Source organism: Cyprinus carpio, chromosome B5 (assembly GCF_018340385.1).
Source record: "Cyprinus carpio isolate SPL01 chromosome B5, ASM1834038v1, whole genome shotgun sequence".
Taxonomy (NCBI): Eukaryota; Metazoa; Chordata; class Actinopteri; order Cypriniformes; family Cyprinidae; genus Cyprinus; species Cyprinus carpio.
The window spans coordinates 12,181,469-12,207,547 of record NC_056601.1 but is presented as its reverse complement, the minus strand read 5'-3'; the positions used below and the strand labels follow the sequence as shown (position 1 = coordinate 12,207,547).

The 26,079-nt window shown below is 39.3% G+C and overlaps 1 protein-coding gene across 3 annotated transcripts; it reads right to left on the bottom strand.

Annotated features, from left to right (window-relative positions):
- Positions 1–1,667: 1,667 nt before the first annotated feature.
- On the bottom strand, positions 1,668–23,182 carry LOC109088718 (zinc finger protein ubi-d4-like). Of its 3 annotated transcripts, none has more exons than XM_042724366.1 (12): positions 22,974–23,182; positions 20,566–20,726; positions 19,542–19,649; positions 19,157–19,335; positions 7,748–7,840; positions 7,551–7,632; positions 6,863–6,904; positions 5,439–5,576; positions 4,899–5,030; positions 4,701–4,813; positions 4,481–4,562; positions 1,668–3,519 (listed from the first exon to the last, which is right to left on the bottom strand). In XM_042724366.1, exons 1-12 carry the CDS (start codon positions 23,003–23,005, stop codon positions 3,437–3,439), a joined length of 1,245 nt encoding a protein of 414 aa, XP_042580300.1. In that variant the 5' UTR covers positions 23,006–23,182; the 3' UTR covers positions 1,668–3,436. The 3 variants fall into 3 exon arrangements, with proteins under 3 accessions (XP_042580300.1, XP_042580301.1, XP_042580302.1); XM_042724367.1 differs by lacking the exon at positions 22,974–23,182 and adding an exon at positions 20,803–21,531; XM_042724368.1 differs by lacking the exon at positions 6,863–6,904 and having other exon boundaries at positions 22,974–23,173.
- Positions 23,183–26,079: the final 2,897 nt, after the last annotated feature.

The window sequence follows — 26,079 nt, the reverse complement described above, 5'->3', positions numbered from 1 at the left end:
GTGTTAACTCTGAATATGATTTCTTCTGATTCAGATTTTACTTCTATATTTGTATAACTAAATTTGTGCATGCCTCTGCTTTTAGACATTACACTGACACTGCAAAACCGCTCGATTCTGGATCTTGTCAGACACTAATGAGAAGTTACTTAGCCTTGTGGTCTTTATGTCTTTGGCTACATCAAATGTTGTAATAATACTTAAAGACCCAACAAAAATAAAAATCAATTGCATGTTATTTTAAATTGCCTTGTGTATAGACAATTAATAAAGAAAACATTTAGCAGCCACTTGACAACAATATTGAAAAATTCTTCTGATGCTATGTTGAATGTGCTTATTAAATAGTACTTTCAAAATAAATATCAATTTGATAAATATAAATAACCATTTTGTAAATAGCAAAAACACACGTTTAGAGAAGTGGTTCTCAAAAAATGGACAGGGGACAGAAGATTGAAGATGACTTAAAATGTTTTAAAACAAGCTTTAAACCCAATCAAGATATTTTTTTAATTCACTCCCAAATATTTGGAATTTGAATCTAATTCTAATTATTTTAGTTGCCTATTTTAATTTGTGGACACCAATTTCAGTAAATTAAATAGGGGATGTATGTATTGAATGTAAATGTACAAAGCACAGGTACTGAACAAGTTAACAAGAACTGATGAACACAACATATACGATATGTGAGTTTTATTTTTCTTGGGAGAAAAAAAAAGTGTACCATACACCAAAAAAACAAAACAAAAGAATCCCCCAAAACCAACCTAACAAACATTTTTTTTTTTTTTAAATAAAGAAAAAAAAAAACACTTTGGCTACATTATCTTTAGATAAAGGGTGTAGTAATAATAATAATAATAATAATAATAATAATACAGGAAAAGTAAACTCTTATATTTTCTTATTATTTTAATAATAGTTAGTTGGCTGATACCATAAAGCTGGGTTATCAAATTTCCCATAATTCTTTACTATGCTGGTACTGTGAGAGTACAACAGAGTGGGTGTAAGCTAAATGTTAAGTGTTATGTATAAATGACCATGTAAGGTAGACATGCAGTAACTAAACTGAGAATGAAAAATAAAACAATGATAAGATCCTGTGCATGTTATGAATGCCATGAGCAATAATTAATGTATCAGTATCTGATATAAGCCTAAACCTTTATGGAGGTCTGCAGTTATTTTGAAACTGAAGACTTACAGAGTACACAGAACTCATCTCAGGTCAATTCACTTCTTCATTCAGTATACATTTACAAAGAACAGGGTTAAAAGAGCCAACTGTGTGCAGTGCTCTAGATTTATTCTTTAAACAAAGGAAGTTTTGGCTGGATTGTGAAGGTAAATGGCAATAGAAGAAAATGCTGAAAACATTTGAAGCAGGCTGTAAATCTGCCTCAGCTTGCTCTAGGAAGTCAAACTAAGCTCTGGCAAATTCAGCAAATACCATGCTTTACATCTGTGTTGTATTGAATTTAGTACTGGGTCACTTCAACAACCTCTCTGTCTTCACTACCATAATTCAATCCATAATTAAAGGCACAGCTCAGTCAAAAAATGAAAATTGTGTCACCGTTTAGTTACCCTCATGCCATTCAGAAGCTGTATGACTTACTTTTTTCTGTGGAATGCTAAAGAAGATATTTTGAAGAAAGTTGGGAAAAACTGTTTTTTATTGCCCATACAATAGGAGTCAATGGTGACCAAAACAAGACATTTCTCATTTCCTTTTATGTTCCACAGAAGAAAGTTATACCGGTTTGTGAGTAAATGATGACAATTTCATTTTTGTGTGAACTGCCTCTTTAAGGGATGACAATTTTACCAGTTTTCTTAAAAATTAAAGTTAAATGGCACATATCTGATGCCATAAAGATGCCAATACAGACCTCAGATTAAAGGACTGAAAGCAGTCTTTCGGTTAAGCCATACTAAAATGAATTTACTGGCTAACCAAGCACGTGACGCTCAAAGTCATTCTGATATCTCTATTCCTCAATGGTGGTTTCTGGGTATACTGATTTTTTTGTTCTTCAGAAAAACTGAAACTCTGTTATTTAACACAGCTCACGTTCAAAGGCAGACCTGTCGGTTTCTGAGTGCCTGAAAAACCTTTTGTTTCAATATCCTACACAAGCTGGCAATTGGCAATTTAATGTTAATTTAATAAAAGAATATGTTTATGTCATATGTATGGCTGTAATTAATGAAATGTCATCACAGTAAACATGACAATTATGGCATTGAAGTTTTTGTCCACGTATTTCCTTACAGTATAGAAATCTTTTTTTTACCATTCTTGGTAGACTCTATCAAACTATGAACATCCACAAACTGATCTCAGTGTAGCCTGCAATACATTGTTCTATATCCCAATTAATTGCCAACAGTTATTATAGTTTCTGGATGTTCTTTTATACTGGACTTTTTTCTTTTTTAGTCCTCTCTTTCAATCCCATTCCTCATTTACCTGACGTCTTAACCATCTTTAACTAAATTTGAACCGATTTCTGAACATCTTAAGGACATCTAAAAATGAAAAAATTAATAACAATATAAAAATGTAATTTAAAATCACTACCCTTACCTGCACCATTGACCCATTAGTTAGTAAAGAGCTCACACACTGACTGCTAGACTCTGTGCTTCAGTGGCATATACAGATGCTATCATTACCAAAAAAAAAAAAAAAAAATCCCCAAGCAGCTCCCATCATAATAATGAACCATTTCTATTGTTAAGATCTTAAATACGGCACACCTTTATATGCTATACAAATGTATAAATATACAAAAACACATTATTGTTTCTTTTCTATTTTGCTTATTATGAACAAGCATTGGCATGCTGATTGGTTTCAACTATTCCTCTCCGTGATAAGCGCAGTGTCATTACAGACAGATTATTTTGTATATGGCTGAATATGCAATATTTATTGTGAGTGATATAGGCTGAAGCTAATTATTTGTTTTCTGTTAAACAGTGTCTGCAGAAACAGGTGGAAATATCAGGTCTAATATGAGCAGGAACTCAAAAACAGAGTCATAATATTCTCATAGTGACTTCCTCCAAGTATGTACTGCTGTAAGGGTCAAGAGAGTTTCTGACTGGCTTTGACATTTGCTATGGAAGTACTGTGTTAGTTGTGGGGTGGCTAATAGTTGAAAACAAAGAGCAGGGGTAGTTTGAAACTTGGAACTGTGTAACAGTCATACTGAGTTCAAACCTGCTGAGATGTGAAAGAGAACTAAGAGAAGGAGGGCACTCTTTTCCTCCCTCTATTTGTGTCTGCAGGCCTGGGCAAGGTGGTCGTCCCTTTTCTGTTTCACCACAACTTCTGTTCGATCAGTTTCGTTTGCTTAAATTTAACAGACGAATCTTGGAGGGAACTATGAGAAAGAGGGTCTGTCTTTCCAAAAGGCCATCATGAGGGCGGTGCATTCTGATTCTGGTATATAGAGGCCTTCTCTTTCAGGAGGGCCAAACACAGATGGCAACTCCAACTTCCTGTAACAAATAAAATAATGCAATTATTCACTTATGATAATACTTGATAAATAAACATATCTCATTCATATTGTTCTTTGAACTAAATTGACCTCTTTAGTAAAATAAATGCATGATTCAGCTCTATGTAAAGTCTGGAATACACTACATTACTTTTCAAATCTGATTTAAAATCTTACAGATTTGAAAAACACCAGGCATCATACACTTGCCATAAATAGTCAGAGACAAAAAACAGGGCATCGTACACTAAACGACTGAGGATCACACATTACCAGACTTTCAAGGAATGTCGTACACAACAAACTCATGCAGAAACACATGTCTATTTGCTAGGAGACACATGACAAAATGAATACAATGTGTTCAGCTCAAAATATCAAACATGTATATTGTGCGATTAGATGGACTGACAGTCTGAAGCTAAAAAAAAAAAAAAAATATCTGTGATCATCATTCACTATGCCGTTTTCTATGAAATTTGTCAACTCATATCTGGCTCTGACTTTCGGCAACTAGCGTCAACTTGCTCAGTCTGTAAATCGGTGCAAAAATCTGGGCCACAGCAACAGTGTATTTCAGCCTTAAGTCAGCTGTGTTTTTTGATGAGCATAGGCTACTGTTTAAAATTTATTCCTGTGATGGCAAAGTTGAAAATTCAGAAGCTATTAATCCAGTCTTCAGTGTCATATGATAGTTCAGAAATCATTCTGATATGCTGATTTGGTGCTCAAGAAACATATTATCACTGTTAAAATGGAAACCTAAGACCAGGACTCTTTGATGAACAGAAAGCTCAATGGAATTTATAGGAATTTATTTGAAGCAGAAATCTTTTGTAACATTGTCTTGTAACAATGTCTTTACTGTCACTTTTGATCAATTTAATGCATTCTTGCTAAATAAAAGGTATTAAAAAAAACTTTAACAGTGGTGTGTGTATTATTGCTTGTTGCTTTACCTTCAGGAGGTTCAGACATAGGGGGCGAGAGGCAGTACATGTGGTAACCTCGGTCACAGTCATCACAGAACAACAGCTGGTCCTGTAGCAAAGCATAAGAAACTATTTCACAAAGAATCCAGGTAGGGAACAGTTTTATACATTAATTGTCTTCGATGTGGAGGTTAGGTAAAATACAGTTGATACATTTTTATGGCTGGATAGTAGTAAACAAACTCACATCATTTTCTGATGTTCCACACATATTACAGCACTTGCATTCAATGCACTGCCAGCGATAGGTTTTCACAGCAGCCATCATCACTGGAGTGAACTGCAGACACGAGGGGTGACCTGAAAACAGAGAATTACTCAATGACAATTTGGTCGAGAAAAATCCAAAGAAAGCAAGCAGGTGAAGTATGTGTGGTTGTTTTACCAGAACGGCCACAGTCTGAGCAGGACACAAGCCCTTCTGATTGGCCGGTTTTCTGGTTCAGGTTGGAATCTCCCAAACAAAAATCACAGTACTTGTTTGGCAGAGCCAAACCATCTGGGCCCTTCTTAGGAGCTGATAGAACAGACAGAAAGAGAACAGAAAACCCATTATCACTCATAGCATTCAATGAAAATGGCACAACACAACACTACCCCTACAAGCTAAAACATGCGTTTAAAACTTAGTTTACCATCACATAGCTGGCATTTTAAAGTCCTGTGAGATGCTGTCTACGTAAAGCATTCCACTGGTTACTTACAAGCTTTCATTTAGAGCGCCACCTTAGAAGGCAGGCAAAGCACTTCACATGGTTTTAAAATAAATCCTAAGTGTACGACACTGTGCCAACCAGTTAGTTTATAAGAAATATTCTTTTAGTTTTATTGGCAATAGATTGTGTAAAATATTTCATGCCACTCAAAGTGACAGTTAAATGGCTTCTGTTCAGTTGGCTACCAGAGTCGGTGATTAATTGCTTACTCTTCGGTTCGTCTTGTTGGGGTGGAGTTGGTTCGCGAATGTCCATCTCATCTTTCTCCTCCCCCTCCTCCTCAGCCAAGTGAGAATGGGCGTAATGATAACTGAGACCAGGCCTATTTTTATAGCGCTTCCCACAGACTCACACATACACACAGACACACACACACACAGAGAACACAAACAACGGTTATAAGCACCTGTAATTGTCATTATGCACTGAAACATCATCTGTACTTTAGCACATGGGGCAGAACTGCTTCACACCAAAAGCTCTCTCATGCATGAGAGTTCAATCCACCATTCCTGGCTCTCCAGATGCTCATTAATTTGCATTCTTCAACAGCATGGCAAATGTTAATATGCTTGCTAATAAGATCGCCCAATATGCTCTATTCTGTTAGATAACTCCTTTAGTTTTTAACACTAGAAAGCTATTTGGTCAGAACATCACAACTTTCACTTTTGAGTGAACTATCCCTTTAAAACCATAAGCACTACACATTCAGGAAATGGGAGTCCTTTTGCAACTTAAAAGCAGAGGCACTATTTCAGTCTTATCAAATAAGGAATGAGAAAAACAGGGAGTGGCCTGGAGATGAAGAGAAGGATGAGTATTAACAAGCAGCAATGTAAAAAACTTAGAAATGAGAGCGTTATAGAGAGACAACACTGAGCAGGTAATGAAGCACAAAGAGAGGTGAATAATAGAGGGAGATAAAGAGAAGCAATTTACATTTCAAACATTTAATATTAACCTACGGGGGCGGGGGGTGGGGGGTATTACTTAAATTGTAATAATATTACTTATAAGTTGGATGTATTTGTAATCAAATACATGCGGTCTTGGTGAGCAAAACTGATATTTTTTTTCTAAAATTCTTTCTGACCCCAAACGTTTGAACAGTAGTGTAATATTTTATCGTCAGGTCCCTGCTGATACTCAACTATGTGAATAAATTGTTAGTAACAGAAAGTTGTGAGTATAAAGTGCTTTTCAAACAGTTTATAATGAGAGCACCTCAGTCTGGGAAGTAATATTATGTCATGCTGCCACAAACAACCCGCTTGAACGTGTCTGAACACCTCACATGGTCCAGAGGCAGTAAAGCTTGTTTGGGGGGGGGGGGTAATTTGGGCAGAAATTAATTCTGTAGAAAAATGTCTTCCTGTGAACCTGCTGTCACATTTAACGCTGTTCAGGCAGTTTTCCTTACCCAAAAAAACGAAAGTGTAAAAAGTAGCCATCAATAACCCCTAGTTTCATAAAAGTTCAGTGCGATCTTGTCAGGCACAAATCATGTTTGCAATGCACACAAAATAAAGAGAAAGAGGGAAACCAAGACATGAGCGGGTGGGGAAAAAAGAAAAAGACAAAGGGAATGAGGAAAGGAGAACTAGACGGAGAGAGAAAGAGAGAAATATACCTCTTTCGGAAGATTTTGAATTATGCTTTTGTTTGAAAGTGTCTGAAAGAGAGAAAAAGAGAAAGAAAAAGGAGAGAAAGAAAGACAGAAAGACTCACAGACTGACAACAAGAATCAGGAAATCAGGAAAAATAAACTCATAAAGAACATCTGCATCACAGTATCATGACACATTTAAGGGCAAAGACACAAATGCTGAGAATAGAGATCCAGAACTATGAAAGAACAACACCAAACCTGAAACCAAATGAATATCAAGTAGAAATTGTCCTCTGGAAATTAAGTTTACTAGTTTAATCAGGCTATATGTGGGATTGGTAAACCACAGCATATAGTATAAAGGAATATGCTTTTTTTTTTCAACAAAATGTATTTATTTATGTACTTCTGGTTTCATGAGTAGACAAGAAAGAGCTAAGTGACAAATTATTCTCAAGTTCAGTGTGTCAGATGATAGACAACCTTGAAAATGATAATGTTTGGTATTTTTTTTTGCAAGCTTTCATGTGGTGAAGCTCATGATGACAGCTTTGCTGAGAAGGGGTGACACAGATCTTTGATTGTGACTGGATGTGTTACAGTACAGCTCAGCCTTTTTATAGCAAAGAGAAGTCGATCTCCAGATGAGATCACCGAGAGGTCAGCAGGCTGAGTCATGTGGTTTCCTTGAAAGCTGTATATGACTCACTGTCACAAGCGTACGGTCTGTCTCGATCCTCCAAAGCAGCTGCTGCTTCCAACTTCTTCCGAGCGCTGCTGACACCACGACCCTGTGAAACCATTTTTATCATAAATGTAACCTTTTAGAGGTGTTTTGTTGACACCAATTAGGTTATGTGCAAATTCTATGTACATGCATGCAAGTTTATAAGATCAAGGGTTCACCTTTCCCTTGCCTTTTCCCCGTCTCTTTGGAGTATCTTCTTCATAATCTTCATCGTCCAGATCATCTAGAAAATCATCTGGCTCCAAAATTTTCTACACACACAAAAGGGTGAAAACCAATCAGACAGAATAACTAAGGAAGGTGAGATTTCAATACAAAAAAAACGTGACAGCTCCAATCATAACCATAAGCTCAGGGGTTAAAGCAAAAAAAAAAATCCCGAGCCTGAAACTGATTTTCTTTATCATGAATATATGGTTTACCTGAAGAATGAAAGCTTATCATACACTTGGAAAATAAAGAGCTATATCACAGCTTATCGACACAAGGGGTGTGACAATACACTTAGCTCACTAGATGAGACAAAATACAGATACCGTATTTGCCGGACTATAAGTCACACTTTTTTTCATAGTTTGGCTTGTCCTGCGACTTATAGTCAGGTGTGACTTATTTATCAAAATTAATTTGACATGAACCAAGAGAAATGAACCAAGAGAAAACATTACCATCTACAGCAGCGAGAGGGCGCTCTATGCTGCTTAGTGCTCCTGTAGCATACCCCTGAAGACATTAACTGAAATATTAACTTAAAGACAACTGAGAAAGACTGAATGCAAACAAAATGCCCCCAAAAAGAAAATCCTATTCTGCAGATTACAAACTGCAGGTAATATGCAGCCGATCTGATAGGTTACAGGAGCACTGAGCAGCATAGAGCGCCCTCTCGCGGCTGTAGACGGTAATGTTTTCTCTTGGTTCTTGGTTCTAAATAAATGCGACTTATAGTCCAGTGCGACTTATATATGTTTTTTTTCCTCGTCATTACTTATTTTTGGACTGATGCGACTCATACCTATGTAACCCAGTAGAATAATATTCTACAGGTAATGAGTTTACTGCTTTATATATTGATATATAAATAAATGTGTATGCTTTTAAGAACGCGAGCATATATCAAGTTAGATTTTTTTACACACGTAGTTTTAACCTACAAGTTAGGTCTTTCTTTATTTTATTGGTTCAAGAGAGTTAAGTCCCGCCCGCGCCTATGTCTTCTGTTTTTTGAGTGGTTGTTGAGGGGGGGTGATTGACAAGGCGGGGAGGCGATATGGAGGCGATGAGAGAGACGCGCTGTATGCGAAAATAGAGTTGTGAATGATTTACGAGTTTTACAAGTTTAAAAGTATTGAACTGTAATATTGATCGCGTGTGAAACACGATTCATGTTTATTTGTGTTTATTGTGAGTTCGCTGTGAGTGTTTATACGACATTCCGTTATCTTTAATCTTCAGTCACGCTCACGGACTGTTCGTTAATATCCAGTAACAGTTACACGTCATTCATCTGAACCGGACTGTTAAATTAGCGGAACATTTACACAGAACCGATTGATCCGTGAAGCAGTGTTGTTTCCTGCACGACGCAGGGGAAATTGAGGACCAGATAGCGCCCCAAATACCCGCGATATTTGGGGTTCCTCTGGCTGCGTGGGAGGAGCGTTTCCTCGGCGGGCGAGAGAGCAAGACCGAGGAGCTGCGGGAGGCCTAATACAGGAGTCCAGGATCGCGGTTTGCTTCACACATCAAATTGAGGTACCAGTGTTGATTTTGTTTGTGCTCAGGAGAGTGAAGGGGCCATTTGTCAGTTTCCCGGCCACCACGAACACAAGCTACGATCCAGGCCTGCAACGGTGTGTGTGTATGTTTATGTTTGTGTATGTGGGCCCACAAAGTTTAATTTTCTTTCATATTGTGTTTATTCAGCGTGCTTATTAACTGTGAATATTCCAAGTGATTTCTGACATCCAGAGTGAATAAGTTTGTACATTTCATTTCAAGTGAAGTCACTCGTTCCTTTAATTCTGAGTGTTTTGTTACAGAGACCATTCCTGTACTCCTGTCCCCTGAGATATAGCTTTTTGGGGGGTTAATTTGGTCAGATCTAAAGTCTATGTGATTGTGTGAATACATCACAGCATTCAAATTCTATCTTTGACTTTCTGCTTCTGTTCTAATTAAATTCTTTATATTTTGTTACTTATCTAAGAGTTTGTGCTTGACTATTTATTATAGTATATAGATAATATATTATATATATTACATTTGAGTATAGTACATAATTATTAATAACTTCTAAAGGAGAAGTAAATAATTTGTGACACCAGAGGGGCCTAACTTCAACATCTGTAGGCACATAGTTAATGAATCTGGTGCGCTGCCCTATTTAATCAACATAAAGACAGGTAGGGGGCGCTACACAAAGTGGGGGCTCGTCCGGGATCTCCCTCTGGCAAGTCACATCTGAGTTCCTGAAAGAAAAGAAGAAAAAAAGAAAAGTTAAGCTCAAGCATACCCTGTTGTTGAATTTTAAGAGACTGAGAACTGCATACAGTGTTGTCATGGGCTCTAACAAAAGACCCATTCCTCCAAGCAGAGTTGGCCAACTGGTGTAAAGATGCTGGCATTGATGAGACTCATGGTTTAATGCTTTTAAATGTACCTGTTCACACAGAAGTGGCTGAAATTGAAGAGGCGATGGAAGCCGTAAAAGCGTTAGGAAGAGTTCGTGTAAGAGACACGAGAGAAGGACCTACCTCACGTTCTCTGCTGGTATTGTGTGAGTGCAAACAAGCCATTGACCCTAAGCGCATACCTACTGAAGTGTCCTGGGGAGAAAAGAATGAGCCATGGTCAGTCATAGTAATTCAGACACAGGAATCTGCATCTGACACAGCTACTGGAGAATTTACTGAAAAGCTTGCAAAGTTCTTGATGGAAGAAGGAAAGTCTCTCAGTGATATACAAGCTTTGATTTCTCCTCCCAGTGCCCCAGACAGTTCCCCTGAGTCGATTATACGCGCCATGGGTGAGGTCTTTGCAAAAACAGTAAAGCTCCCAAGTGACAGCAACGCTTATCGTCGCCTGCGCACCTTTTCAGCCGCTGTTCCAACCCCTGTGGGAGAGGAGAATATGGAAACTTGGATGGACCAAGCCAGGCTGATGATAACTGAGTGTGACTGCTCTGAAAAAGAAAAAAGACAAAGAATTGTGGAAAGTCTCAAGGGACCTGCATTGGACATCATAAGAGCTGTTCGATTTTCAGATCCTGAAGCAAGTGCTTTGCAGTATTTGGAAGCGTTGGAGAGCACATTTGGATCATCTGAATCTGGTGAGGATTTATACTTCAAGTTTCGTCTTATGCGCCAGGGCACAGGGGAGGCTTTGTCTGAATTTCTGAGAAGAATGGAGAAGACCCTTAGCAAAGTAGTGGAAAGAGAGGGACTGTCCCTCAGACTGGTAGACAAAGTTCGAGTAGAACAACTGATTAGAGGGGCTGTTAATTCTGACATGATGTTGCTCCAATTGAGGCAGAGAGAGAGGAAAAATAACCCACCTTCTTTTCTGAGTCTGTTAAAGGAAATACGTGAGGCAGAAGAGAGTGAAGCTGCTCGCCATAGAATGTCTGCAAAAGCCAAAGCTATACACTTTCATGAAGATGAAAGAGCCAGCACCTTTGTCATCCAGGAACTTAAGGCCAAAATTGAAGAATTGAGAAGCCAAATAAGTGGAGGTGAACCCAAAAACCTTGTCTACTTCATCATTAGTGATTAAAACAAAAGAAAAAACAACCAAGAAGACTGAAAAAACTGATGATTCAGAAGTCCAAGAGTTAAAGAAACAGGTTCAACACTTACAGCAGCAGTTGGCAGTTCTGAGTGTCAGTTCTACCCAATACTCACCTCATGTTCCAGAACAGCGGCCAACACCATCCCAGTCTGCCTCCACGTCCTTAAGATACAAGACAGCCAGGACAAGAGATGACTACTTCTGCTACAGGTGTGGAGAAGACGGTCATATTGCAACAAAGTGTCAAGCTCCACCAAATTCTGATCAAGTGATTCAAAAACTGATTCGTTCCTTGCGGCAGGCAAAGAGTGGGAAGAACGAGATGGGTGAAGATAGAACTGCATCAAACCAGGCATGTTTCTCCAAAAAGAGCCAGACCAGACAAACATCTACAACTCCAGCCGCCTTCCCAAAGGTCTAGTAGGGCCAGCATCCACTGTAGAAGTGAAGCTTAATGGCTGTGGGTGTCAAGCACTATTAGACAGCGGATCACAAGTGACGATAGTGTTTGACAGCTGGTACTCAAGGAACCTACCTGATGTGCCCATTCACCCTTTGACTGGATTGTCCATATGGGGTCTCAGTTCTTCCAGTTACCCATACAAGGGGTATATTGTGGTGGATGTCACCTTCCCGGCCTCTGTCACTGGTGTGGAGGAGCCATTGTCCATCTTGGCGCTAGTATGTCCTGAGCCCCAGGGTCCCTCCCAAGTGCCAGTCATTATTGGTACGAACGCCAGTTTCTTCAAACGCCTTGCTGCTCTTAGCCATGATGCTGAAGGATCCAGTGTTGCACATGCTTTGAGAATCCAGACTCAACACCCTGCAATCCAGCTGTCAAAACAAGAGACTGAAACCGTTCCCGACAGACCTGATGGAAAAGTCAGATGGATAGGACCTGGTGATTGCGTAGTTCCACCAAGGGGAGAAGTATGTGCTGTATGTAAAGTGGAGACTGACAAGCCTTTAAGAAAGGAGATCTTTGTTGTAGACACCCCTGAAGAGAATAGTCTTCCAGCTGGAACGTTCATAACTCCAGTGGTACTTCCCTCTTCAGCAATGGAAGGACGAAATATTCAAGTCCTGATCCATAATGAAACGTCCAAAGATATCTCCATTCCTGCTGGAACAGTAATGGCCAACGTGTATCCCACAGACACGCTCACCGTAAGTTCTGGAGAACAGAGCTCCCAAACAGTAGACCCAAGCTTGTTTAATTTTGGTGAGTCTTCCATCCCTGAGGCCTGGGAACGGAGATTGCGTCAAAAGTTGTCTACCAGAGGTGATGTTTTTTCTACCAGTGAGTGGGATGTGGGATTAGCTGAAGGAGTTGAGCATCACATCAGACTGAAAGACTCCAAACCATTCAGAGAGCGCTCCAGACGCATCGCGCCGGCGGACATCGAGGATGTACGACGTCACATCAAAGATCTGTTAGTGGCTGGAATTATCAAAGAGTCAAGGAGTCCATACGCATCGCCCATCGTAATAGCACGGAAGAAGAGTGGGGCAATAAGGATGTGCATCGACTACCGAACTCTAAATGCTCGTACCATCCCAGATCAGTACACCACTCCCAGGATCGATGATGCCCTGGACTGTTTGGCTGGTAGTAAATGGTTTTCCGTACTGGACCTCCGTAGTGGATATTATCAAATAGCCATGGCGGAGGAAGATAAAGAGAAGACAGCGTTTATCTGCCCCCTTGGATTCTTCCAGTTTGAACGGATGCCTCAAGGAATTACTGGAGCTCCAGCCACATTTCAACGGCTAATGGAGAAAGCCGGGGGGGACATGCACCTCCTCCAAGTAATAGTCTACCTCGATGACATCATTGTCTTTGGACGCACACTTGAAGAACACGAAGAGAGACTATTAAAAGTCCTAGACCGTCTGCGTGAGTGTGGCTTGAAAGTCTCGATTGACAAGTGTCAGTTTTGTCAGTCACAAGTCCGTTATGTGGGTCACATTGTGTCAGCTGCTGGCGTATCACCAGACCCAGCCAAGATTGAAGCCGTAACACGCTGGAAAATGCCCACCGACCTAAAGTCATTGAGGTCGTTCCTGGGATTTTTTGGATTTTACCGACGTTTCATAAAGGATTACTCTGCCATTGTGAGGCCTTTGACCGAGCTCACTAAAGGTTACCCACCAACATCTGGGCAAAACCAAAAGATGATAGATGGCAAGAAATATTTTCAAAGCATCTGAGCCATTTGGAGAGCGTTGGGATGACGACTGTACGGCAGCTTTCCATAAAATCATTTACTGTCTCACACATGCCCCAGTACTTGCTTTTGCAGATACAAACAAACCCTATGTACTGCATGTTGACGCCAGTCTCAGTGGACTGGGTGCCGTTCTGAATCAGGAGCATCCTGGTGGACTTAGGCCTGTGGCCTACGCAAGCAGAAAACTAAGTCCTTCCGAGCAACGTTACCCCATTCATCAGCTGGAGTTCTTGGCACTGAAATGGGCGGTTGTGGACAAGTTCCACGACTATCTGTATGGTGCCCAGTTTGTGGTGAAGACAGACAACAATCCACTTACCTATGTGTTGTCAAGTGCTAAGCTGAGTGCGACAGGTCATCGGTGGTTAGCTGCATTAGCAACCTATAACTTTAGCTTGCAATACAAGCCAGGAAGTCATAACATCGATGCAGATGTGTTGTCTCGCTACCCCTGTGAATCCACAGCTTGCTCTGAGTGGAAGGAAATACCCAAGTCAGGAGTAAGAGCCATCTGTCAGTTAGCTGTGACTACTGAAAGTGAAGAGTCATCATCCAGACTGGTGGATCACTTAGGTGTTTTACCTCAGAGTATACCCGAGGCATTCTCTTGTCCCACAGCCTTGGGTCTGGGTCAGCTGGAACAGCTGACTAATGCAGATTTGAGAAAAGCACAAGAGGAGGACCCTGTAGTTGGGCAGTGAAGCGAGAAGTGGAGTCAGGGAGAATACTTACCATTGCTAAGAGTTCCAATGCGACCATTGCTCTGTTACAGCGGCAGGGACCCAAGTTAAAGATCATGAGTCAGCTTCTTTACAGAGTCACCAAAAGTTCCTGTGGTAGAGAGAAAACACAACTCGTCCTACCAGAGAGGTACTGGTCCGAAGTACTGTGCTCCTTGCATGATGACTCAGGCCATTTAGGAGTAGAGAAAACTACTGAACTCCTGAAAGATCGCTTCTATTGGCCTAAAATGTCTGCATACATAGAGCAGTATGTTAAGAACTGTGGCCGCTGTGTAACGAGAAAGACACTGCCTAAAAAAGTTGCACCACTGAATCACATGACCAGCAGTGGGCTGTTTGACTTGGTGTGCATTGACTTCCTCTCAATCGAGCCTGATTCGAAAGGTATTGGCAATGTTCTCATCGTAACTGACCATTTCACACGCTACGCCCAAGCGTTCACCACCAAGGACCAGAAAGCGCTGACTGTGGCCAAGATACTGTGTGACAAATTCTTTGTGCACTATGGCTTACCTTCCCGTATCCACTCCGATCAGGGGCGAGATTTTGAGAGTGGGCTCATAAAAGAGTTACTGAGTATGCTGGGAATCAGAAAATCCAGAACGTCTCCCTACCATCCACAAGGAGACCCCCAGCCAGAAAGGTTCAACAGAACGCTTCTTTCCATGCTTGGTACCCTAAATCCTTCAGAGAAAAACAGATGGAGTCAACATATTAACATACTGGTACATGCTTACAACTGTACTAAGAATGAGGCGACTGGGTACTCACCATATTATCTTCTGTTCGGAAGAGAGGCTCGTCTGCCGGTGGATGTGTGTTTCGGGTCTTCACCTGATGGAAAGGGAGTTGGAAGCCATCGACAGTATGTGGAGAGAATGAAGTCAGACTTACAGAGAGCTTACCAGTTAGCCACTGAAACTGCCCAGAAAAGTCAGCAGAGGAACAAACGATTGTACGACAAACGAGTGAAACATCAGACCTTGGCAGTAGGAGATCGTGTGCTGATAAGAAATCTGGCCTTGACTGGAAAGAACAAACTCTGCGACAAGTGGAATTCTGTTCCTTACCTGGTGGTGGAACAACTAAAGAACTTACCTGTGTATCGCCTGAAACCTGAATCCGGCATGGGATGTGTAAGAACATTACACCGAGACCATCTCTTACCTGTTGGAGACCATGTGAGGTTGGCTGATACTGGGGAACCAAAGAAAGTTTCTGCACCACCGGAGACAAGGACAAGATCTGTGGAAAGAAAACAGAGAAGAGGATTAAGAGAAAGAAATGCAGCTGTGAGGAATGACTCTGACTCTGAAAGTGAAGAGGATAACCTGTGGTATTACTGCCCGGACAGGGTTGAGACACCGCATGTTGCACTGGAAGAAAATGCAGTGGAGGAGGAAACTGCTTACCCTGGAGGTGAACTGGATAGATCTCTTGCAGAAATGGCAGAGCCAATGTTCACTGAAGAAAGCTATGAAAAACTCTCAGATCAGATTCTTGAGGAAATGGGAGATCCTGGTTTAGAATGGGGAGAGCCTGGCATAGCTAATGCTAAAGAAGCATTAGAGACTGTTCATTCCCGCCCCAAAAGAAACATAAGACCAGTTGTCAGACTGAGCTATGATAGCCTAGGCCGGCCCACTAACCGACCTTTGACACTGGTCCATAGAGGTATGGTGATACATGTAGAGGGTGGGAAAGAGGCAGAAATGAAACCCTGTAACACCCTGTGGTGTCACCCTATGGCACAGTGTAAATATTGTGCTCAAGTAAATGCTTATACTGAGCCTAAAGTCACTTTTAAAGTGTAAAAAGTAATCTCATGGGGACATGAGATATTTAGTAGGGGGAGCATGTAACCCAGTAGAATAATATTCTACAGGTAATGAGTTTACTGCTTTATATATTGATATATAAATAAATGTGTATGCTTTTAAGAACGCGAGCATATATCAAGTTAGATTGTTTTACACACGTAGTTTTAACCTACAAGTTAGGTCTTTCTTTATTTTATTGGTTCAAGAGAGTTAAGTCCCGCCCGCGCCTATGTCTTCTGTTTTTTTTTGAGTGGTTGTTGAGGGGGGGTGATTGACAAGGCGGGGAGGCGATATGGAGGCGATGAGAGAGACGCGCTGTATGCGAAAATAGAGTTGTGAATGATTTACGAGTTTTACAAGTTTAAAATATTGAACTGTAATATTGATCGCGTGTGAAACACGATTCATGTTTATTAGTGTTTATTGTGAGTTCGCTGTGAGTGTTTATACGACATTCCGTTATCTTTAATCGTCAGTCACGCGCACGGACTGTTCGTTAATATCCAGTAACAGTTACACGTCATTCATCTGAACCGGACTGTTAAATTAGCGGAACATTTACACAGAACCGATTGATCCGTGAAGCAGTGTTGTTTCCTGCACGACGCAGGGGAAATTGAGGACCAGATAGCGCCCCAAATACCCGCGATATTTGGGGTTCCTCTGGCTGCGTGGGAGGAGCGTTTCCTCGGCGGGCGGGCGAGAGAGCAAGACCGAGGAGCTGCGGGAGGCCTAATACAGGAGTCCAGGATCGCGGTTTGCTTCACACATCAAATTGAGGTACCAGTGTTGATTTTGTTTGTGCTCAGGAGAGTGAAGGGGCCATTTGTCAGTTTCCCGGCCACCACGAACACAAGCTACGATCCAGGCCTGCAACGGTGTGTGTGTATGTTTATGTTTGTGTATCTGGGCCCACAAAGTTTAATTTTCTTTCATATTGTGTTTATTCAGCGTGCTTATTAACTGTGAATATTCCAAGTGATTTCTGACATCCAGAGTGAATAAGTTTGTACATTTCATTTCAAGTGAAGTCACTCGTTCCTTTAATTCTGAGTGTTTTGTTACAGAGACCATTCCTGTACTCCTGTCCCCTGAGATATAGCTTTTTGGGGGGTTAATTTGGTCAGATCTAAAGTCTATGTGATTGTGTGAATACATCACAGCATTCAAATTCTATCTTTGACTTTCCTGCTTCTGTTCTAATTAAATTCTTTATATTTTGTTACTTATCTAAGAGTTTGTGCTTGACTATTTATTATAGTATATAGATAATATATTATATATATTACATTTGAGTATAGTACATAATTATTAATAACTTCTAAAGGAGAAGTAAATAATTTGTGACACCAGAGGGGCCTAACTTCAACATCTGTAGGCACATAGTTAATGAATCTGGTGCGCTGCCCTATTTAATCAACATAAAGACAGGTAGGGGGCGCTACACTTAGGTGCGACTTATAGTCCGAAAAATATGGTACTTGGTTCATTAGAACGTGACAATATTTTAATACTATTTTTAAGAAATTTTCAATGACAAAATATTTGTCTTTTAATTACAAAAAGTAAAACAATGCAGTTGTATTTAGAAATATTTTAACTAATCTAGGGCTGTAACTAATGATTATTTTGGTAATCAAGTAATCTACCATTTATTTTGACAACTTGAGTTATGTGATATTTTTTAGTAACACAAACAGACCTAAGTGAAAACCTGGCTTTTGTATGACTTTAGTATAAATTTAGTATTTATATATAAAATAACGATGAGGCAATAATAATTGACTCAAATAAAATATCAAAACCAAGAAGTTACATGATTGTATTGAACAACGTTTAATCATGCTGTAAAGTGAAACGTCACCAGGCTGTAGGCGCACTCTGCAAGTATTTGTTTTAATACATAATGTACTTAAAGGGATACTCCACCCCAAAATGAAAATTTTGTCATTAATCACTTACCCCCATGTCGTTCCAAACCTGTAAAAGTTTAGTTCGTCTTCGTAACACAATTTAAGATATTTTAGATGAAAACCAGGAGGCTTGTGACTGTCCCATTGACTGCCAAATACACCGTCAAGGTCCAGTAAAGTATGAAAGACATCGTCAGAATAGTCAATCTGCCATCAGTAGCTCAACTGTAACGTTATGAAGTGACAAGAATACTTTTTGTACAAAAATAACAACTTTATATACAAATTGTATATAAAGAATAAAGTCGTTATTGTGTTCCGAAGATGAACGAAGCTTTTACGGGTTTGGAATGACATGGGGGTAAGTGATTAATGACAAAATTTCATTTTGGGGTGGAGAATCCATTTAAGTACATTATGTATTAAAACAAATACCTGCAGAGGGCGCCAACGGCCTGGTGACATTTAACTTCACAGCGTGATTAAACAATGCTTAAATCCATTAAATTTTAATATTTGGCCACATGCAGAAACTTTTATTTTGAAATCGCGATGTACAATAAATGGCATATTTAGAAATAAACTGATTAACTCTCCAAATCTGACAAAAACATAAAAACGGTTTACGTTACAAATCTAGTGAGATAATGCACACTGTTTTTCCAGATGAACCTTAATTCAAATTAACAGCATATACAGAGGAAGAGTTTAGTCCCTTTCACACATACAGTCTTTACTGGTAAATTACCAGTAAGTTACCATTAATAGATCATGTGTAAACAGGACCGTTTCAAAAATCCCGGTAAATTTGTTCTAGCAATCATATGGTTCTTATGGAGATGATATGATTACTCTGAGCTGTTTACAAAGCTCTGCTGCTTTATAAATAGGTTTTCTATGTAAATATCATAGATTGTAAAAAAGATGCACCTCGCAGCTTTTTGTCACGCTTCTCATTCATCAGGGCTGCAACTCTGCAATTGGATACTATTATGCGCATCTTGTGTTTATAGGAGCAAATCCGGCACGGTGCCGGAGAACTTTAAGACCTGTAAGCTGTTTTCTCAGTACCTTACGGACCCTGCCGCTGGGGTTTAGTCCCCCGGAAGAGTACTCGGTAGAGCTGGGCTCCTCTTCCACTGTGCGGAGCTCCAACCCGGATCTTTTGTCCACTGGCTCTCCCTTCAGAAGTGCCTCTAAGCTGCTGCCATCACTGGAGAAAACATCTTTCTTAAGCCCCAGATCCAGCTCTGAAATATACACACGCACATTCACATCCATAGGCAACTGCACAGAGATGGATAGAAATGTCATCAAAACATACAACGTTTAATTACACGAAAATGATCAAATACCTAAACACCAATCTATGAATGACCTACACACAGGGAATTACAAAAAACAGGCACAAGCAACATATATTTGTATTTGACAGAGGAAGTGAGTGGCTGCGTACCGGACTTCAGAGATGGGAAGGCTAAACGAGGGTCCTCTGGTGGGTTAGCTCTCCTCTTCTTTCTCCAGCGTCGTGCTGGATATGTGTACAACTGACCTGGGGCAATACCTTTGGGGAGAGATTAGGGATATATATTTATTTATATATATATATATATATATATATATATATATATATATATATATATATATATATATATATATATATATATATATATATATATACACACACACACACACACACACACACACATACATATACATACATATTATATATAGATATATAAAACAAATTGACACACATAATAGTTATATAATTATATATGTATTATTTAACTTGAAATACTTAATACAGTATATAGGTATAAAAAAAGTATATATATATATATATATATATATATATATATATATATATATATATATATATATATATATATATATATAGCCATGGCCAAAAGTATTGGAAGTGACACAAATTTAGTTTTTTGCAAAATTTGCTACTTAAGCTGTTGTGGCGTTCATTACCATTGTTTCTACAAGTATTGGCATTAACAATCTAGAAACAATGTAAATGAACACCACAACAGCTTAAGTTTCAAATTTTGCAAAAAAACTAAATTTGTGTCACTTCCAATACTTTTGGTCACGGCTGTATATATCAAAATATTAAGAAAATCGCCTTTAAAGTTGTCCAAATTAAGTTCTTAGCAATGCATATTCCTAATCAAAAATTACGTTTTTATATATTTAATATATAAAAATTACAAAATATCTTTGTGGAACATTATCTATACCTAATATCATAAAGAATTTATACATAAAACAAAAAGCAATAATTTTGAACTATACAATGTATTTTGGCGACTGTTACAAATAAACCCATGCGACTTAAGACTGGTTTTGTGGTCCAGGGTCACATATAAGCATATTAAAACTTTATTTAAATATTACAACAACTGGTATTGGTATTAACTAAATTTGGTATACTGTCAACGCTAAAAACCCACTGAGTGAGTGTGTCGCACCTGGTCCTCTGTGCCGTTTCTCCATCCAGAAGTAGCAGTTGCTCTGGGCGACACCTGTCTGAGAATCAAGGAAGGGCATCCTGACGCTCCTCTCTGCACACAGACGGGCATTATAGTTGTGACACTGCTCCATAGCGTCCCTGTAATACTGCTCACCCAGCCTACAGACAGAGAAACAAGGCCCACGGTAAATGCAACAGTCTGAATTAAAACCAGAGGTGCTTTTTTGAAACTCACACAGAGTCTAAAGTAGCCATTTTCTGTCAGGGACAAGAAATAGAGTGTCAAACCACACCCCACCACTGCCGCCCTGAAACCAGCTCAACCCTGTTCAGCTTAGCCACCCGTGTGTGTTTGTAAGCAGCAGGAGGTCTTGCAGGCATGCAGCTCAGTCATCAACTCTCTCACTCCAGCGCCACTTAGCAGGTGCTGCTGCCGCCCGTCACCCCGGCAACCGCTAAGAGCCCCGGAGAAAGCACAGGCTAGCTAAAGCCCGAGAGATTAGAGCACAGACGGGCGCTGATGTCACAGAGGATGAAACAAAAGCTTAAAGCTCTGGTGTGTTAGAACCAAGAGCTTTGAGGAGTTAAGAGCCCAGACAACAAAACAGCCCTGGGATGATCGTCTGCCTTAAAGACGCCAAAACACAGAGCTGCAGCTTCAAAAGACTCAGTGGAAGAGCACATTCCTCAAACCATATATTAAGAGGTAGTCACAAATGTGACCACACTGAATTAGTGGTGTAAACACCAATGCAACCTTGATTCCTCCCAGACAACAGCAAATAGCCACCTATTCACCTGTCAAAATGCTGAAACATTAAGACTAATTTCATATCGGATGAGCAACATTGTAAAATGACTATAAATGTACAACCGTAAACAGCCATGAATGCTGTGAATGTATATGTATGAGCTTTTTCAAATTACTTTCAGCCTTGGCAGATCCTAGATGAAATAATTATATGGAACAAAAATGAGAAATGTTGCCTTGGCAAGTAAATGAAAATAGATTTAAGTGGAAATACTAAAATGACTACAGTAAAAATAAATGACAGCAAAACAGAAAAAATAAACTAATAAAAACAAAAGAATGTAACAATGACTAAAACTAAATCTAACATGAAAACTACAAATTAAAAATATAAATATAATTAAAACTCTTAATTTGTATTTGTATGAACAATAATTAGTTTTTTTTTTAAACAGTGCCTGATGGATAGGATCCGCCCAATGCCTCCTCTCCACCCTTTCTTGATCGGTGACTGTGTGATTGAGTTGACCAGTAAAACCAGCTGGAGAGTAGAGGCTGTGCTTGACTGGTTTAGGAAAAAAAAGAAATCATTCTAGAACTATATAATCACAATATGACAGTGGTCACAGGACCCACTTAAGATCGAACCACCAAGACAGATGTTAAAGCAGCTATACAGGGCTTCTGAGGAAGAGTGTTTGATTCTGCAAAATTAACTTTACTAACGGACAAATTGTTAAAGTGTGTCACTAGATGGTATTCTATTAGTTCCAATCACAGAAAATTTCACTGAAATTTTAATACACTTAAACACAATTCTTGGTCTGTTTTGAAGTGCAAATCCTATTTTCTGTTCCTTTTTCTGACTGTTGCGGATTTGGCTACTGTGTCCTCAACTCATCAGTCAGGAAAAAAGTGAGGGCTGAATAAGGAACTGTGTTTCAAAATCAGGTCAGAAACTTTTTTAACCATTTCACTGCCCTTCTTCTAAAAGCTCCTTATTGAACAGGTAATTCTGTGTTTTAAACAAAGGAACACGGGCACTTAACAACCCAATTTTCACCAAAAACACTTCCTGGTTTCAGGACAGTTTGATGTGGCAAAAACAGATAAACAACTACATGATATAGTTCGTATATCATTGGTTATAAATGGAAATAACTTTCAGAAGGAGCAGACTATTTAGCTAATAAAATAAATAAAATGTGTCAGGTAAATGTAACCTGCTTCAAAATAAGTGCTAAGAGTCTCTCATGTTCACATCCATAACGTTACATGACAGAACTGCAATCCAATAAAACTGACTGACAGCTGCTGCTTCCAAAACTGAGCTGAGCAGAATAACCAAGCAACAACTGAATCAAACATCTGAGCAACTTAACATGGTCCCCGTGGGGGGGGGCTCCTACATGCTTTACTCCCTGATTATGCTGAAAGACGGAAGCTAACTGAAGAATTGACACCAGCGAGACACGGCAGCTGCTAGTACAGCTAACTTAACCAGAGCTCGGATAACCTTGCCAAACACGTGTCTTTAGCTGTCTTTAAGCAAATTATTCAGAAGCCCATTACATTGTGTTATTACTTCAAAGTTATATATTATAGTTCAACATGGAAATCTCATATGTAGTCAAATAAGGATGGAAAATACTCACAGCTTGACAACATTCTCCACCACCGCCGCCATCTTGGCTCTACTGGGCTCGCAGCGGGTGTTCTGCGCTTGCGCAAAAGGAAGCGCCTCAGAGGAAGGTCGCGCGTCAGGGGCGTCCAGGAGGAGGGGGGGCTTGAGGGCCAAGCTTTCATGTTACAGTGCATCCAACAAAAGTGATTTATTGTCTTTCGAAACCCTTACGACTGGCTTTTTGTGAAACACAAAAAAAATAAAGTTTAAATATCGTGCTGGTTGGCGAAAGGACGCAAAAAGTATCATAAAAGTGGTTAAAACAATTTCGTGATATAGGCTATCTTCTGAAGCGATGTTTCAATTGAAATTGAAATCACCCTCAGAACAAATTGAGTCAGTGAGTTAAACACAACAAGGTCTGTCCGATTCGCGTCCGAACAAAACATAGGCCTTAACTAGATCAATCATTGAAAAGATCCAACTCAGATGACTCAGTGACTCGTGAATCGGACATCGCTGGATCCCAAGAATAGGCAAAGGGTGGATGTTAGATTTTCAGCAAACAACTAATGCAATTTTCGTCTATATTTATATGCCTTCAGATGTCATATCGACCAGGCCTACTTTTAATGAATCTGACTAAATTCTACAGACCAAATTCTTATTTACTTTATTATGCTGAAAAAAAAATTGTTAATATATTTAACTATGTGTATACAAGTAAATAAGCTCGACTTAAACGTGATAGGCTGCCTATTGTAATTTTCATTTGTTTACTTAGCTGTATTGCAAAATATAATTTTACATATATATAATGTATAATAAACTCACTTGTAAACAGATAAGACCCAAGTCAAACTCCTTGCGTTGTACTGTTCACGAATGGACACGAGGTGGCGCTAGTTGTCAATCTGACAAAACCATGACGTCTCAACAGCTTTTTGCTTAATGGACAGGGTCACAAAAGTTGTCAGTGATGAGTTGAGTTTAAATATTAGGATAAATTAATTAAATATCATTCCAATTTGTAATTGTGAGGTAGGAAACACAAGAACTGTCTGAATTCACCAAAAACTATGAAATCTCGACCCCTTCGTCCTCTTGTAATGGATATTATCTGGTTCTCTGATTGATATGCTGGTCTGGGGGCCTCAGCAGCTGGCTTTAGGTTTTGTTTAGAGTGCTGAAAAGGTCTGGAGAACATATAGAAAAGGCTATTGTAAATACACTCTGATTAGTCCTAGTTTAATGTCAATGTTGTGGAAAATGTTCTCAGCTGAACACAGACACAATGCACAAGCATTGCTTTTTTCATAAAGGGATGCTATATTCATGTAAATTTTCTTGTGTAGACCATTTTTATATTGACTTTTCCTAAAAGGATACAGGCTGTGACAAAACAAACAACTTTTTATCCAACCTGTCCAAACCTCCTCATCTGTTCTCTCCTTTTTCTTTAGCTTTCCCTCCTTTATTGGTCTTTCTCAATAACAACTGACAGGTTGTGAATAGTAGCCACACACGGAGCAAAGCCTTTGACATGCTCACAAAGGCTGCACTGAAGTAGCAAAGCACACGGTGAATACTTTTCAGTATCCTCCCATCCTCAGAGCACTGTCAGAATATTCCATGGAAATGTTTTTACATGTGTGCGTCTGTTTTCAGATGTTGCCTGGGTGGTTATTATCTGTTACATTCTCTTAGTATGGGAGTGAGGAGGAATATATTAGAGCAAGTCTGTGATATAAGGGCTGTTTTTCCCTCTTATTAAGACAGAGATATCACACATACATGATGTGTACATACACACACCCTATACTGTACATTGAAAACTATTAATTTTAAAGTTCAGCCATGATTAATTTTTATTTTTAAATGCAAGCTTCGGGAACAGGCTTAGCAAAAAATCTGCATGTTTCTACCGGCACTTGTATCTAGGTCTGATCATTTTAGGTCTGATGAAAGAATAGTTCACACAAAAATGAACATTCTCATTTACTCACCATTATGCCAGAAATAACTTAATGGAAACATTATCAAAATGTTCTTGGAATACATTTTTTTATTAGCTGGGATATCTTTGAAGAACTGTTTTGTCCATACAATGAAAGTCAATGGGATTCAAAGAACATTGGTCCATGCTGAATTTAATTGCCTGGAGAATGAAAAGACTAAACTATTACTTTAAATATGGGTTTGCTGTACAGCATGGATCACTAGCAAAACAGAGGATTGCCCAAAAATGATTATGTGAAAACAGCAGCCAGCTAAACCACAACTAAGCCAGTATATGCTGTGACACGTTAATTAAAGATTTATAACAATCACTATCAGAATGCAGATGAGCTGGTTATAATGATATAATGGTTGATTGTAGGAGCCTCACCCTCTTGATTTTTAATGAAATGTGTATGAACAACGTGTTCAATAAATGATTTGTGGATTGTTGTCTATACGGTCTTCTTTTTGATACCAAAAATATCTGCTCTTCTGCAAATCTTCACTCCATTTTTCCTTCATCCTGGCCCTCGTTCACCTTCCCTCAACCCTTTTCCTTCCATACTCCTTTCCTTCTACTCTCTCCAACTGCTTCCACCTCTCTTTCTCGCTGGTGTTCCCATGGTATTGTGATCGTAAGGTCGGGGGCTTGGGCTGCTCTGTGTTAATATAGCCAGTTGGTAAGGTTCCCAGAGCCTGTTTCAGAAAATAGAGGAGCTACTGCAAATAAGCAAAGTACACAGACACACTCTCAGACTCTTAATGGGCCTCACACACACACACAACCACAAGCATGCATGGGTTTCAGCCACAAGGTATATGTTCAAAATTGCAAATTCAAGACATTGCTTGTATTCAAAACAGATAGAAGTAATTAAGGCATGCATGCTAAGACTTGCGATGAAAAAAAGTGTGTCACAGGTAAGAGCAGTAATAAGTCATTCATGCACTGACCTGCAGTTCTGCTCTTTTTACACCTATAATAATTTCAATCTTAGCTAGAGAATTCTTTTGCATTAACATAGGACAAGATAAGTCAGTACAAATCTGTATTGTATCACATAAAATCCACATAAAGCATGCAGTTTTTGACTGCTTTTGTCTTTACCTATATGAGCAAATAAAAGAGAGAGACT